This window comes from Scatophagus argus, chromosome 21 (assembly GCF_020382885.2).
Source record: "Scatophagus argus isolate fScaArg1 chromosome 21, fScaArg1.pri, whole genome shotgun sequence".
Classification (NCBI taxonomy): domain Eukaryota; kingdom Metazoa; phylum Chordata; class Actinopteri; family Scatophagidae; genus Scatophagus; species Scatophagus argus.
Genome location: NC_058513.1, coordinates 12,245,898 through 12,262,186, shown reverse-complemented (window position 1 = coordinate 12,262,186; position 16,289 = coordinate 12,245,898). Strand labels below are relative to the sequence as shown.

At 44.2% G+C, this 16,289-nt stretch overlaps 1 protein-coding gene across 4 annotated transcripts in view; it reads left to right on the top strand.

Moving 5' to 3' along the window:
• vti1a (vesicle transport through interaction with t-SNAREs 1A) overlaps window positions 1-15,671 on the top strand; it is a 111,820-nt gene extending 96,149 nt beyond the window's left edge. For all 4 annotated transcript variants that reach the window (XM_046377072.1, XM_046377074.1, XM_046377071.1 and 1 more), the window contains one exon: window positions 10,756-15,671. In XM_046377072.1, the coding sequence (XP_046233028.1) occupies window positions 10,756-10,849 (94 nt within the window). In that variant the 3' untranslated portion in view covers window positions 10,850-15,671. The remainder of the gene's footprint in view (window positions 1-10,755) is intronic.
• The last annotated feature ends 618 nt before the right edge of the window (window positions 15,672-16,289 follow it).

Sequence of the window (16,289 nt, the reverse complement as noted above, 5' to 3'; positions counted from 1 at the left end):
CCACATTGCTCTTCTTGATCATTAATATTTGATGAACAGTTCCCCCATGAATTTCCCATAGCATTCCATGTTGGGCTTGTGATGTGCAGAATGTAAGGCTACAGATGGAGATGATTCAAGGGACTTGATGCACAGTTCGAGGTCAGCACTGAGACCGCTGTGACCAGGTGGATCGACTCAACCACATGAAAAAAAAATAAGTAGTCATTTGTGTCCGTGTACTTTGTATAGTGTATATGTCAGCTTTGCAGATGTCACAAAGTCAGAGCATCTTGCCTTTTGATGTTTACAATACTAAGCATCTTCTGTCATTAAGCAGGTGTGTGCTTCGGTGGTTTTCTAAAAAAGGCTTGCCTATAAATTCCCACCTGAATAATCATGTTTACATTGCTTTATATTAACTCTCTCCATGTCTATGTTAAGCAGTGTGGGTACTCTTGAGATCTCACAACTCGATTCTGCAAATATGGATTGGCTCTTGCATTTCCAAAAGTCCCAAAGCAGCCCAGATGCCCCTTGACTTTTGAACCACCGTTCACAGGAAAGCAGAGGTGAAGCAGCAATCTGCATCTCTCATGGTGCCTCCCGCCTACGCTGCTTAGAAAGAGTGAGAGGAAGAGACTGCCACATGAATTTACCTCTAGCGGTGGATGGGAAAAAATGAATTGGTTAGAACTCGTGGTCGATTAACTCTGTCGTTGTCAGCCCTCAAAGTTCTTCTCTGCTTCCTTTTGCCACCTGTTTTTCCCCATTGTCTTGCTATTTCACTTAGTCTTCCTTTTTTTCCCCTCTTTTCTTTTTCTGGGTTTTTGCAAAAGTCTTGACCCCGCGTGGCTGCAGGCCCTGATTAGCAGGGCTTCAGAGCCCAGAGTCTATTGATCGAGCCTCCAGAGCACTAAGCAAATGTAGCTGGAGCAACAAGTCAATAATGCTGTTACTGCACCAATCCCCGTCACACTGTTGGCTTCCCCCACACAGTCTGAGTGGTTGTTTATCGTGGTTTGTTTAAGGGGGGTATAGAGATTTGGTGTTGAGGCAAGCAATCATGAGCAAATCAGTGTCACTCAAGGGGCTGGATGTGCATGCTTGGTCTTTCTATTGCCTCTTTATAAATCACATCTTTTTTTCGTTCTGGACATCTAATTCTGGCTTTGACATGGTTCAACTGGTGATTTCGTCCACGTGAAAGACTGTTGCGTGAGTTTATTCTGAACCATTATCCAACTTCCCTTTCTCATCTCTCCCCGACTCGACCCCTCCACTCTTTCCTCTCTCTCAGCTTAGACACATGGACTAGGCAAGCTAGTCTGCAAATTTAATGGAACAGCATGGATTATTTAGACTGACTAAAGCCTCCCTTGTAATGTCAAAAGGGGGCTTGTGGGATGACATTATACCCTACATACTCTCTCTCTCTCTCTCTCTCTCTCTCTCTCTATCTTGCTCTCTCCTTGTCTCTTCCTCTCTCTCTCTTTCTGCCCTGCTTACCTGCTGGATAAAGTGATCTGTACTTGCGTGTCCAAACAAGATTTACCCGATGGTTCACATAATCCTTAATTGTTCTGTGTTATTTCACACCAGATTGCCAGACGCGCTCCTGTAGTTTTCACACATTTCACTCAACACTCTCTAGATACGGACACACACACACGTGCAAGATTGCCCTTACACAAGCTGTTACACACATGCAGTTCTGGTCTGACACTGTGACCTTTGGCTGACTTAGTCCTTTCATACCTGCAGGACAGAGCAAGGGGCACGAGGGGCCCTGACGGTCACGAGGTCAAGTTCAAGAAATCTCTTGCTCACCTGTGGCCCTGACATGATATCCAAGCTAAGCTAGTCTGCATTCTGTCCACAAATGTGACCTTTAACCTCTGGATACCAACAGAGGAAACAAGCTTTAGTCGCTCTCCATACTGGCAGACTTCCTGCTGTCCCAGATATTTGATCTGTCGCTATCGAAACCGAATTAACAGCTTAAGATGAAGAGAGGTCATCCTTCTACTTTATTCCCTGTTTGACTAGTTTTGGAAGTCTGTTAACTGCCATGAAAAAGAACATCTTACAATACATGCTGTTAAAGACAAGTCACTTTGATTTTACGTAGGCTGCTAATGTAGATCTTTGTGCATAATCACATAAACATTCTGGTAATGTGTAATGGATCTGTAAACTAACTTTTTTTTTTTCCTTTTGTGCTTGGTAGGAGCAAGCTGAGAAAGACTGAGGTCATATGAACAAACTTTGTTATACAAAGTAGAAGCAATGTACAGGAAAAATGCTTTTATTATTATTTTTTAACTCACATGTATAGGGATGCTTCCAGGCTCTTTTTACATTTGTATAAGAAGTGGGTCAGTGTGTGTGCGCGCACTTGTATGTTCAGTGTGTGGATGTGTTTGTGTGTATGCTGGTGGGCAATATTGCAACATCACGTATATCTGGAGACACACAGGATGCAGGACTGAAAACCACACGGAACTTGGAGCAAATATTTGGAGAGTTGATTTAAAATGGCAAACAAACACCACGCAGAGGAGCTTCCTTACCAGTTAATAGAAAGACTCAGACATAAACACTAATATCCTCATCTCTTCTTTGTCGCGGAATCCTAAACAGATGTCTTTTTGGGCTCACAGAGTTTAAACCATTTATCTGATGAATGGTTTTGTTTTGAGAGCAAACCAGTTTGGGGGGCACCTCGCAAAAAGAAACTGCTGGGACAAGTTCTTGTGAATCCAGCTTGGGAAAAAAAACAAAAAAAAAACATTAACTAGTGAGTTTAAACTAGTGGGAGATGAGGCACGATACAGAAATAAATATCCCGTCTTACCCCAATTATCACATTTTAAATCCTGCTGTAAGAGTCAAAGAAATTTTCTGAGAGTCTTTAGTGTTGTGACTGTTTGTACATTGCGAGCCCAAGCATTTCATCAGTACGCCTGTAGAAGTCGAATCAAATTTCACAACAGTGGAGTTGGTGTTCGGTGTCAGAGTGCATTTGTGTTTTCCTACTTCCCCGGCACAAACTCCATAACACACAAACAGAATAATGTCTCAGTAGCTTTCTATAAAGGGTATAACAATAAAAGTACACACCTTGAAAAGTTAAGAAAAAGCCTTGCAATAATTAGATGAACAAACACTGTGTCTCTTTCCTCCAAATCTGTGCCACTGTGTTGTACCAGTAACAAAGCACGCAGATGCCATTAACCGTTGCCTCAGGTGTCATATGCTCCCCAACCATCCTCACCATTCCTCCTTCCTTTTTTCCTCCTCATTTCCTTTCCTTTTTTTTTTGTGAAACTGTTCACAGATGATTTATGCACTTTAATGAGATTTCAATACTGAACAAACAATAAAAATTTATGGACATCACAGTTTTGGAGTCCTACGGCTCTAATGGCTAATGTTACACCCTTTATCATCGGGGCCAGTAATCGGATCTGCAGCTGGCCCCTGGCCCTCGCAGGGTGTATACAAGGGGGATTTTGTGTTAGCAGAAAGCAGAAATGGTGAGGAATGTCATGTTACTGGAGGAATATTGTATCTACATATTCTGTAATCCCAAAGTTCCGTTTGTGTTGAATGTTTATGACACTGAGCGCAGATCGGAGGTGTGACTTATGACTCTGGATTTCCCTTCCCAAGCACTTGAAAAATATATATTTGTTAATACCATGCCCTTCCAAAAGTGAAAGGAGTAGAATCATGGGTTGAGGGAAAGTAAAACAGGTGAGTGGAAAATAAACAATGTAACTCAAATGAGTGAAGGGACTGAGTGTGTGAGTGAGGAGACAAAAAGAGGACGCACAGGGGGATATGGAAGACAGGGGAGGGTGGGGGCTCAGGCATGTGAGCAGGCAGGCTCAGAAAGCCACCTGTACATCACACCGGGATGAGGAGAAACTGCCGCAGCCACACAAAATTGCTACCGGCAAAAAAAAAAAGTTTGTAAAAAAAATAAATAAAAAAAATCCAGACACATTTGCAGTGTGTTCTCTCTTTCTCTTTCTCCTTCACCCACTCTGTCTATTTTCCATTTCCCTCTCCATCTCCTTTTGAGTGTCTAACACAGACTTTCGTATCCTCCCACGCTGACTTTCCTCCTGCTTTCTACCTTCCTCTTTCCGTCTCTCCTCTCTCCTCCTCCTCCTCCTCCCTCTCTCGGTCTCCCTCTGCCCTCCCTCTCTTCCTCCTTGCAACACCTTTCTGGGAGTGAACTGGGTCCCAGCCTAGGCTGCTGCTGGCCAGGGTTGTTATCCGCCAAATAAAAAATGGATGAACTTGCAGAGCCCCGATGCTGTTCTCCTGCGTCAAGTTGGTATAAAGAGAGGGAGTAAAGTGGGAGACAGAGAGAAAGTCAGGCTGACATGAACTACACTGACCACGTCCTCAAAATAAAATCCTGTCTATCTTTTATGTGAGTTTTTACAGTTGTTGGGGGGGTGGAGAGTCAATAAAGGTCAAGAAAATGTCTTTTTAAGGATGATTAAATTGGTTAGATTACTCGATAAATAAAAAAGTAATAATTTTGAATTAGGTTTTAACATCATCCTAGCAAAAGGTTTATGAGAACAATAGTGTTTGTTCAATATGCATTTCAACAGCCTAATTGTAAAACAGATTTAAAGCTCTCATTGCCAAATAGACTTGAGGTTTATTTGCGTACAAAATTGAAAGATTTTAATGAAAAGTTTGAATCATGTGGATTATAACTGCAACCATTAATTCAGTAATCGGTTAGTCGATCGACAGAACCGATACCCGATTGATCTTTAAAGCCAAATGTTTGATTGTTCCAGTTTTCATGTGAGAATTTGTTGCTTTTCTCTACTTGAAACTAAATATTTGTGTCTTTGGGTTTCGGATGGCTGGTGGGATAAAACGAGACATCAGAATAATAATGGGAATAAGTTTACCTGCCCAATTCATAAATTCAGATATGACTCTGTTTTAGACTATTGCTGATGTAACCAAACTTTTAGTGTAATCAAAATGGATTAATTAAGCAACAGTTATGATGGTTGTTTGTTTGTTTTTCAGCTGTGGCTCGATCCTTTTCCTTTACATTTAGATCACAGACTGCGCTTTTGTGAACAATGAAGGGAAAACATGAATACAATTTGTCTTGGTAGACATGTATGTATACAGTATGACATTGTTGTACATGGTTACTAACTGACTATCTTATCTTTGCTGTAGAGTGAACGTGCGAGTGTTAAGGTGTGGGCTCGTCCTTAAATATTGTTTTTCTTTGAGGAATTACATGATGTTGGGGTTTTCTTTGAATAATTACAGTAAACAGCTTTCAATTAAAGACCAGCTCCAGCTGTGTGTGGGTGTGTTTGCGTGTGCGTGTTTTTCCAAAATCACCATTTAGCCTATATTGAACACCCCCTTGGGGACAACAGGCAGACCGATCCGATCACTCCAGCGAACAGGTCGAGTCATTATCCCTGCACAGCAACTTGAACCTGATCTTCTGTTCTGCCTCATTCTGCCTCGTTTCAGTCACTTGATTGAAGCGTCGCACGTTTCTCACGTTTCCGCACTCAAACTGGATTGATGGCAGACCCGTCTCCACCTTTTGTTGTGTCGTGCGTGTGTTCATGTGGCGTCTTTGTGTGTGTGTGTGTGTGTGAGAGAGCCCCAGACCACTTCCAGTGCGTGTGCATATGTGCGCACATGTACTTCTACGATGAAACATATATTTGTATTAGTCTGTGATAACAAGTCGATGCGTTAGTTAGGACTTACCCCCACCAGCGTTCCACCTCCTTGTCCATCACTCAAACCATTTGTGAACACATTGATCCTTCCCTCCCTCCTCCCCCTCCCCCATGCTGTATATTCCCAGGGTCTGGAGGGAGGAGAGCCAGAATGGCTCAGACAGCCATTGATTTTTATTTTATTGGTCTAGTAGTAGAAAGAGGAGGGATAGGGGAGGGCCTGAGAGATGCAACTCTGCAGCTAAGTTTGTTCTTCGTGTAGATTGTGTGTGTTTATATGTGTGTGTTTCAAGGTGGGTTGGACCTTTCTCCTTATGTCTGACTGTTTATTTTGTTTTTTTTTGTTTACTTTGTGTGTGTGTGTGTGTGTATGTGTGTGTGTATGTCCAGCCACCTCTGAGAACCATCAAAAACTGTGTGTGTGTGTGTGTGTGTACACGCATGTCAGCGTGTTATCTGTGTGCCCACTCCTGTGTGTTTTGTGTGGGCGCACACAGATGTGCGTGTCATTGAAGGGACGGGGGAATCTGGGGCACTGATAGAGCTGGCACTAGGGACCTGGACCCCAACACACACACACACACACACACAGCTGAGGTGCGTCCTGGTGCTCATTAGAGCTGGTAATAAGGCTGTGCTGCTGGAAGAGGAAAGGAAAAAAAACAAGGGGAAGGAAAAGAGGGAGGGAGGAAGAGGGTGGGAAGGGAGAAAAAGAAAAAAAAGGGAGATTTTAAATTTTAATAACACTGGTACGATTTTGTAAATCTTTCCTGACAGAAAAGTCCTCATTATTTTCATCTGTCTCTGAGGAGCCTTTCCTCTAGCTTTGCCTCCCCGGGTAAATGGACTCTCTCACTCTCTCTCTCTCTCTCTCTCTCTCTCTCTCACTCTCTCTCTCTCTCTCTCCCTCTCTCTCTCTCTCTCTCTCTCTCTCTCTCTCTGTCTTTCTTTCCTTATTCTCCATGTTTCTTTACACCTCTCCATGCCTGTCTCTCCACTCTCTTTCTCTTCTTGTTTTTCACTCTCAGCTGCTTTATTGTCCATTTCAGTCCTTGTTGCTTGCTTTATTTTTTGCTCTTCTTTTCAGCTCTTTCTCTCTCTGTCTCTGTCTCTGTCTGTTTCTCTGTCTCTTCAGCATTAGTGCTGTATGTTTGTGTATTTCCGTCCAGTAAGGTGTTAGCTGACTGGCTGCCTGTGATGAAAGAAGTTAAGGAGCCAATAGAATAGCCAGTATTATGTGCTGTCATTGGCTGGCGTCTCAGTTGCAATTACTGTTGGCATGTCTACATATTAGTGTTTTTTTGTTCGGAGAGGGGGGGCTTGGGGGAGCAGAGAAGGAGAAAATACTTTGAGATCATAGTATTATAGTAGCAGAGTAAAGGTAAGCCCTCTCAAACTTAGTGTGCGGGAGTGTGTGTGGGTCAGCATCTGTGTCTGCACAAAGTGTGCAGATTTGGGGATGTGTGCATCACTCATACATTCCCAAATCTTCCCCTTCACACACACACACACACACACACACACACACACACACATACATGCGGGCCTCACCCCCCCCCCACCTCTATGTCAAGTGTCAAAGCTGGAGGATGGATCCGGTTTGATAAGTTCTGTTCTGTCTGGCCACGTGTCAGGACGGGATCAACCATACGGCAGAGGAAAACCATGTTCTTCACTCTCCTACCAATTTTTGGGATTTTTTTTTTTTTTTCGATTTTTTTGGGCAGGAGGGGTTTAGGAGGGGTCAGGCATATGTTCTGTATTTGTGGGGGTAAGTTTTATTTTAGCTGCTTCTGTTGGTAGAGGAATTTAAATGGAAACTAAAACTAATTTTACTGTTGAGGCTTATTTGACTAGTGAGCTTACAGCAAAGTGGATACAAATCATAAATCTGTCCATTAAATCAACATTCTGACACTATGCAGATGTGTTGTCTGTTAGCGACCAAATGGAAAAAAGATTAAATGGATGGATGAGCAGAATAACGTCATTATTCTCTATTGTACACCGAGTATGAATTTGTATCACTTTGTGTGACTGTAATTCTATCAGAATAATTTCCTGCTCATGCTGTAATGCAAGTAATGACCTTCCAGCCTTCTCACCTCTGTGGTGGTTAAAGGAGAGTGGTGACGTTAATATCCTCACTTCTCAAGCTGTCAGAGGAAAAGACTCCTGCTCTTTACTGGTGTCACAGGCACCATTTTTTTTAGATGGATTTTAACTTTGCTCAGGTGAATTATGGCCGTACCTCCCTCCACCACATGTAACTCCTCTCAGTCTGTCTGGCTAGATGTGTGTGTGTGTGTGTGTGTGTGTGTGTGTGCGCGAGTGAGCGAGCCTCCAGGTCCTCTGGTCAAAGGTAACCCTTGGTTCATAACCTTCACAAGACCTTGTAGTTTCACTTGAATTATTGTGAATATTAGAAAAAAGGCGTATGAGGTCATGATTACTGGCTCAACCTCGACATTTTGTTGCTCGCAGTGGATTTAAACATCTAGAAAAGTGAAAGGGATACTTAGAGTTTGAGTTGTAGCGAGATTTAATTTAACCTCAGTATTATTTTAGCTTTGGCAGCTTAAAGTTTTTGACTGGGCAGCCCTAAATTTGCATCAAGCTTCTATTTAAGTAGTGGAGTTGCCACAAATAAGATCAGCTATTTTACATTAGACTTCAAGACAGGTTTTGTTAGATTGGTGTACAGAGAATCAGTTTAGGTCAAAGTAAGTATTTTTTTAAACATCTGTCCCCTGAGAAGGAGCAGTTGAATCGCAGCACTGTCATATTCTTTACCGCTTTGAACATTTAAGTGTTTGAAGTTATTCCACGTTGTTTGCTACCAAATCAGACTCCTTTTAATGAATGCAATTTTTACAGAATCGAACCCCCCCCACACACACACACACAAACACAAACACAAACACACACTCTCTTAGCACCCAGGGCTCTTCATCCATGAGGCTAAACCTAACTTCCTGTTCAGTTTTCCACCCCCAGGCCATGAATCACACTCCCCTCTTTTCTTCAGCTGAAAGAGTAACAAACAACACAAACCGATCCGGATTCTCCCAACAAACTCAAGCACACACGTGCGCGCACACACACACACACACAAGCCAAAGCACAAGCATCTCCTTTGGGTATTCGGCCGGGATAAATAATCATTCTAAATAATGAATGTCAATTAATAGGCCGAGACGTGGCCTTGCTAAGCAGGCTCTGATTAGTGTTTCAGTGGGATCTCCTCCCCAGCCGGCTTCAGCCAATCATTTCAGTCTCATCCAAACACCAGGATCAGATTCGCCTATCGTAGCATCCCTGACACTGCATCAACACTTACCACAACATATAACATGTGGGCATATGACATAAGAAGCGCGATGATTTCATTTTCATCACTATACATGCTGCAACTTCAGCATGGCTTGAGACAGGATCTGAAGCTGCTGCGTGTGAAAATATACCAAGACTGTTTGTAGCCAAGATGCAGTTTGCTGTATTCAGCATGACACTGTCATGATAATGCATGCATTTATTCAAGGATAAACTGTCTACTTATAATGCAGTGCTACTTACAAACAGTAGCTGTAATGAGCTCTCTGGTGTTGTCCGGTGAGAGCGTTACAGTCACTGAAAAGACAGGTGATTGCTTATTGTTTTTAGGAGCTCATAGAAATATCAGCTGATGTGCAGCGGTTGGATAGGAACGTGTTGTTCTGGAGTAGCTGTGGAGTCCTTTGTGCAAAAGAGTCGTGCAAAGTAGACAAAAAAAAAAGACGCTTCTCTGCAAAAAGGATACACGAAGGAAATACAGAGACGTAAGCATAAAAGCGCTACCGTGATACACGACAGCGCTGCGTGGTGTTGTATTTCTGTCGTCCTTTCTTCCACGGTCGGGGGCTTTTAAACTTAAGCGGCCAGTTGAGGCTACTGCAGGTCCGAGCTGTTGGACTGGAGGAGGAGGCGAGCTCGACTGGTGTGTCGGGCTCAGACTTGGGCTTTAGAGGGTAGCAGGGTGACTGAGCAACCAGCCGGCTACCCCCTCCCTCCCCAGTGATAAATGGCCACAGCATGGGCTATTCATCTCCTGCTTAGAGAGGTGGACAGTGTCCCCCACCCCACCCCTCTTCGGCCTCTCCTGCACCACTCCACATGTCAGCAAATGTGATAATTCTCTCATTTGTCAGGAGCAGTGGAGGGTTCGGAGCTTGTGTGTGCGGCGATGCAAACTCCAGAGAATTCAGGGAGCCACAAGCGTAAGACGAGTTTGTCGCGCTCTTGATGCTAAGGCCTCTAAGTCCTCCTCTCGTCAGCACCCACTCCCTCTCTCCCGTCCTCCTTTTTCGCAGCTTTGTGTTTTTTTGGTTCAAAGCCCCCTCTTGTCAAGTTTACTTAGGTCACAGTGGGAACATTTAAATGTGCAAAGGAGTGAGTCGTTTTATGGCAAATTCCATCAGTAATTCACTGATTTTATTACCTACAGGAAAATACTGAGCCACTTTTTCCACTTTATTGTGCAAATAAAGTTTTAGAGCCCATGTGCGCGTGTGTTTGTGTGTCACGCTTGTTTAGAAGTGTGTTTCCCTCTATTTTGTATATGTTTGTGTGTGCGTATACACATGTCAGCGTGAAGCCTGAGCTATGAGCGTGTATGCAAGTCAGAAACAATTTGTCAGACATTTTAGACCAGAGCTTGGCACCAAAGAGTGGCAGTTTTAGTTTTTTAATATTGTGTGTGTGTGTGTGTGTGTTTTACATTCCCATGCCAGTGGTTGTATACCAGTAAATACCATGTATGCAGACCTCATGGTAGCTATTAAACACGATAAGCCTCCACTTGATGGTTGGTCATTTAGTTTGCACATAAACATGTGACTGTTTTACGCGTTTAACTTTTTCTCCGTAGACACAATATGACTTTTGTGAACCCTGCCTGATCTCTCTCCCTCTCTCTCTCTCTCTCTCCCCCTTTCTTTCTCTATCTCTCTATCTCTTTCTTTCTCTCGCTCTCTCTCTGCAGGATCATCCAGAATCGCATCCTGGTCTTCATCCTCGGAGCCATCATTCTTCTCACCATCATCCTGGCCATCTATTTCAATCTGCGAGGCCACTGATCTCCTGTACACGCACACGCACACGCACACACACACACACAGAGTTTCTCCCCCCCCCCTGACACAAATACAAAAACACACACTCGTGATTAATAGCGACAAAAGCGTTGCTCTGCTGTAATTAGAACAAATGGTCCCCATGAATCACTCTTTCCAAAGCCTGACAGGGAGCTTTTTTCCATCTCTTTCTGCTTTCCTGTTTGGTGTTTCTTTCTCATTTCTTTCTCTCGCTACCTTTTTTTCCACTTTGTGCTTTTTTTCTTTCTTCTTTTTTAGTTTCTCCTCTCAGTTTTCTCTCCCTCTCTCTGTCAGACAGGCTCTCTGTTACATCTTTCGGGACAAGAATGCAGGGGCGATGTTTTTATGTTGGTTCATATTTTTCATGGCGTCGTCCTCAGTGTGGTTTTACAGCCCATCCTGTCCCCGGTTGAACAGGGCCTGAGGAGTTCTTTTGCAACTCAGATTCAGATTAGGAGATTATTTTAGCAGCAGCGAGGAGGAGGTGGGTCAAGTATTGTCCAGAATGTGTGTGCGCATGCATGAGAGACGTGGGGACCCACACTGTATCATTAACACCAACAGCAGACACACAAACTGTACTAAAGCATGTATGAGAGTCAGCTGTTCACCATGTAGCCCCCCCCAGACAGCACAGAGGACAGTGCCTTCAGTTAAGATATGCTGTTCACGCTCCTACTTTAAAAAGCTCAGCAAAGCCGAAAATAGATGAGTGGCGCTGCATGAAAAAAGGAAGATGCACGTAAAAAGGTTGAGGTCAGTTCAACTTCAGTTCAGTCAAACGAGTTGTTATTTTGTAAGCTGGAAACTGGGCGAATGGGGGTGGGAGATGCGTCGGGCCCCTTCCTCTCGTTCAGACGGATTTCCCTCCAACCTTTATGAACAGTCTTTGGTTTGACATTCTGTGATCCGTTGAATGACGTAGGCTAGCAGTCAGTAAACTTTCATTTATTTCACCATAGCGATCCACTAAGACTTGATTCTGGTGAGAAATAAGCGACCCAGTTGGCGTACCTGCGCAGATATTAGGCCCACAGGGTTTATTTCAAAGTTTCATGTGACTATCATAAGGCGTAACTGCACTCCTGGTGTTTCGGAAACATTCGTAGACGAAACATTGTGATGTTAGCTGTGACTTCATCAACTACAGTACAGTGGGAGCGATCAGGCTTGCTTTTCATCTGTGCTTTGCGCTGTGCGTTGTCACACATTGCTTTTTTTAATTACAGTTAGTGCATTCAGGAAAGGACATAAGACATATTTTCAAACAAAGCAGATGAATAAAATTAAAACTATAAAAAGGACCTGACCCCAACCTTTGCACATCCTGCACCCCCCAAACACAGATTACAGCTCCTTTCCATGGACTTTTCAACTTAACTATCATTGTGTAAAATTATGGACATGAGACTGTACGTACTAACATTTAAATCTACTTCATGTATAGTGTTTTGCTTCTCAATGCAAGTGATTCTGTTATTTATTTATAAATGCATAAATGAGTTTTCAGTTAAAGTTCCTGTGCTAGAACTGTATATTTTGTGAAGTTAAAAGGTATTCAGAATTAACATTAGCGTCTTGTTTTTGTTCTTTTTTTTTTTTCTTTCTTTCTTTCTTGATTTTGGGATTTTGGTGATTAGACTAAAATGCAAACACCAGGACCAACTGAAATGTGTGGATTTTTAAGTTTCGTGTCTTTCTTATAAATGGATCTAACTCATTTTAGGATTTGTACTGCTTTCTTCTATATTTTTCTTGTCAGGTTCTCAAGATTGTTATGCAGTCCTCGTTTCTGTGTTTATCTGTACACTGACTGATGATGTGATACATTTGCAGGTGTTTGAAAAAAACTGTGTGTGTGAGTTTTCTGCTGTTTAATTCTTCTGGGGAAAGCCATTCTTCAGGGGGTCTTGGAAAATCTAAATTTAAGAGCATATTTGGAGAATTTTCAGAAGTTGAGATACAGGAAGGTACTGCTGTACACAAACACACACACACACACACACACACACACACACAGTGGTGGAGAGTGTTGGTAATGTGCGTGTGTCTCCTGTGGTTGGTGTGGTGGTTCCCGACGAGGACATTTGCTATTCTGTTTCAGGGCCACGGTCTTCATTTTCACAGATACGGGGGAGTCGAGGTGGTGAGTGCCCCCCCCCCAACACACACACACACACACACACACACACACACACACACACACACTCCTACCGACCACCATTTCACAGGCCCTCACCAGCCGCAGTGCCGCCGTCTGCTTCAAAGCCTCAAATTAATGGCCAACAAAATAGTGCGCCTCTGACCGTCCCATGCGGGGCCGACCCACCAAGACTTATCATTAAAGTGAAGGAATAATGAAAAAAGGAAGGAAGGGGGAAAAAAAGGAGGGAGAAGGAAGGAAGTGAACAAGGAAGCATGGTGGCGGGGGGGAGGAGGGGGGGTGGGGAGTTGAAATCCCTTGCAGTTTGACAAACCTCATCTGGTAATGACCCTCAGTGATTGTTTTTTTCACCCAGTGCACAGTGAGCGTGTGTCTGCCTACGTGCCCATGTGCTCTCTTCTCTTCCTCTCTCTCTCTCTCTCCACCTCTCCTGCTACCTTCTCTCCTCCCCTCCCGCCCTCCCTCCCTCTCTCTGTCTCCCAGCCTGTCAGATGAGCGGTGCAGTAGCTAGCGAGTGAGCGGTGGAAGGCAGCGTGGCGGCGGCTTCTATTTGAAGTTGTAATGGTGTCAAAAAGTCAGGGCTGACTGACAGACGTCAGTCCCACAGGGCCTCATTAAAAACAGACCCACTTGACAAGGAAATAATTGAGCGCCGGCGACAACTCGGGGGCCCCTCTGCGTTTTTAGATGTTTTTATTTTCTTTTCATTATTAGCGCCGAGCTATTATGTTCATTAAGAAATGGCATTAAAACAAGTTTTTAAAAGCGGGCAAAGGGGAGGAGGGGCAGAGGGAAGGCAGGATGCATGGAGGTGGGAAGATAACGATTTGTTTAGAGCCCCCGTCCTGTTGTATTATTTAAACAGGAGCACTGTCATGTGATACCTTGGCAGACGTCGGCTATCACCTGCCACTCCTCCCTTTTTTCCACCCTCTTTTTTCTCTCCACTCATCCCTCACTTCCCCGAACGCCCACCTTTTATCTTCGTCTCCTAATGCCCATTTCTCTCTCTTTCTCCACCTGCCCGTCTTACTGCCTCTCTTCTTCCCTTTCTTTCTCTCCCACTGAGCGGCGGGTGTCGTCGGAATATGAACTAGATTATTCATCAGTGCCCCCTACACCCTGCCACCCCCACCCCCCCACCCCCATACGCCGATTTGGTTTTCGACAAGCGTCTCACCGCAGAAGGCTCAGGATGAAAACTTGTCAAAAATAGGTTATATCTTATTCCAAGGGGCAACAATAGCAGCAGGTACAGACACCTTTTAATATTTAATTTAGACGGGTGTTAACCCTCCTTAAGTGACTGGAGTTGTGTCTTCCATGCAGACGCCAGGAGATAACTGGGGTGGGGGTGGGGTGGGGTGCGATTAATTATTTGATGTCTGAAAAATGATTTTGAAGCTCTCCCTGCCTTCTCCTGTTCGCCAGAGAGGAGGATCGAGTCATTGGGTGTCCGTGTTCATTTGCTACACCAACCACGTCCTCAGCCTGCCCGTCCTGTGAGAGCTTAAACATTTCCTCCTGAATCACATTGAGATCCTCGCTCTGCTGTTCCTCACTTGATACAGTAATGATAGGACGAGTGATCCTGTAGCGCTGGTTTTGTTCTCTCATTTCATCAGCTGTAATTTTTTTACACCACCGTCTTGCGTCAGTCTGTCTCGCTAGCATCCCTTGAGCCCTGCTCAGCAGATACTCCTGTTCCCCCTGGTCTTTTCTAGTGGGTTCACATTTTTTTTAAAAAAAAAATAATGTTCCTCAACAAGGAACCTCAATTGTGCACCGCAGTTACAAAACGCCTGATGTTTGTCAGCCATTTAAGACGACGAGGGATTGTGACAAGCGTCATTTGAGCTGTCTGTCCCCGTGGCGAAGGGCGGGCCTTAAATGGGATAAACAGCCCCAATGGTGGGACCATGACGGGAGGTGGTGTCCATGATGCTGCCACCCCCTACAACACACACACACACACACACACACACGTTAAAGGAGGCCCTGCAACAACAGCTAGCAAAGAAAACCCCACAATGGCGTGGCTTGAGAACTACAATGACTCTTCCACAGTTTGATTCAGCATACACACAAAAACGCGCTCGCTCTGTCGCACATATGGTGAACGCCCCCATGATAAAAACACACACACACACACACACTACTGTACGGCTGTTAGAAGAGGAGCCATGTTCTCCGTTTGTACACGCCACCAGCCCAAGCAGAATGGCTTTCTTTCTCTCCTCGGCTCTTTATCTGTCTTTTCTTTCGCCCCCATCAGCGCTGTCGACCATTTTTAATGGTGTTTGTGCGCACAAAGAGATGACAATGCCCCCCATTATTTGAGGAAGTCACAGGCGCTGCAGCCGTACATACATGGACGTCTGTGTGCATGTGCCTGCAGTATGTCTCCCTGTGGTTGAGATGGAGCTGAAAAGGATACGTTGAATTGTCCGTATGCACAAATATCTGTTTGTGTCCATCCCGTAATGTCCGCATGACTCATTTGTTTTCTGTCGACCCTCAGTTCAGCTTGTTCTCTCGGCGTAACCAATCAGACTGTGAGCTGCTCCTAAAACTATAAAGACTTTTGTGGTCTCTGTCAGTGTCTTTTAACATCTGTTATTAAAGCAGCTCTGAATCTGAGCAACCAAGTGTCATAACTCGCATTTCCCTCCTCTAGCCGTCGTATGCTGTCACTGAACACACACACAAAAACACTCAGGGAGGAACCTGACAGACTCCTCTGGAACAACTGTGGAGGTAAAGCCAGTAGCTGACATTTTCAAACCTTATAGTAGTGCTGTCTTTCTGCTTTTTGATTTTAAGGGCACACCTAGCCTTGTGCAGAAGAAGCTGTAATACCTTTTCGCCATGGAGACGCTAGAAACACAAAGAGCCGGGTCAGAGCTAGGCTGAGCCAGGTTAAACCACTCAGCACCCCCACGCCCTCCTCCTCCCCTCCGTCTCCATCTTACCTTCCCTCTCTCTCCCTGCAGAATACTGCCACAGCCTCTGAACTGAAATTAACACTTTACCACTACAAAGGCTTACAGTTGTAACCAGCAGTGTCATTTGCATAATAGGGAACTGGAGGAAATGGAGCTGCTTTCATAGTGGCTAAGAGAGTTTCTGCTTCTGCTTATTTATTTATTTGCTCATATTTGTGTGCCCTTTGCCCTTTCAGTTAAATTCCTCACAATAAGTTGATGTTGGAGGTTTGAAATGTGAAAATGTTTATGAATTTTGCTGGTACCGACTGGT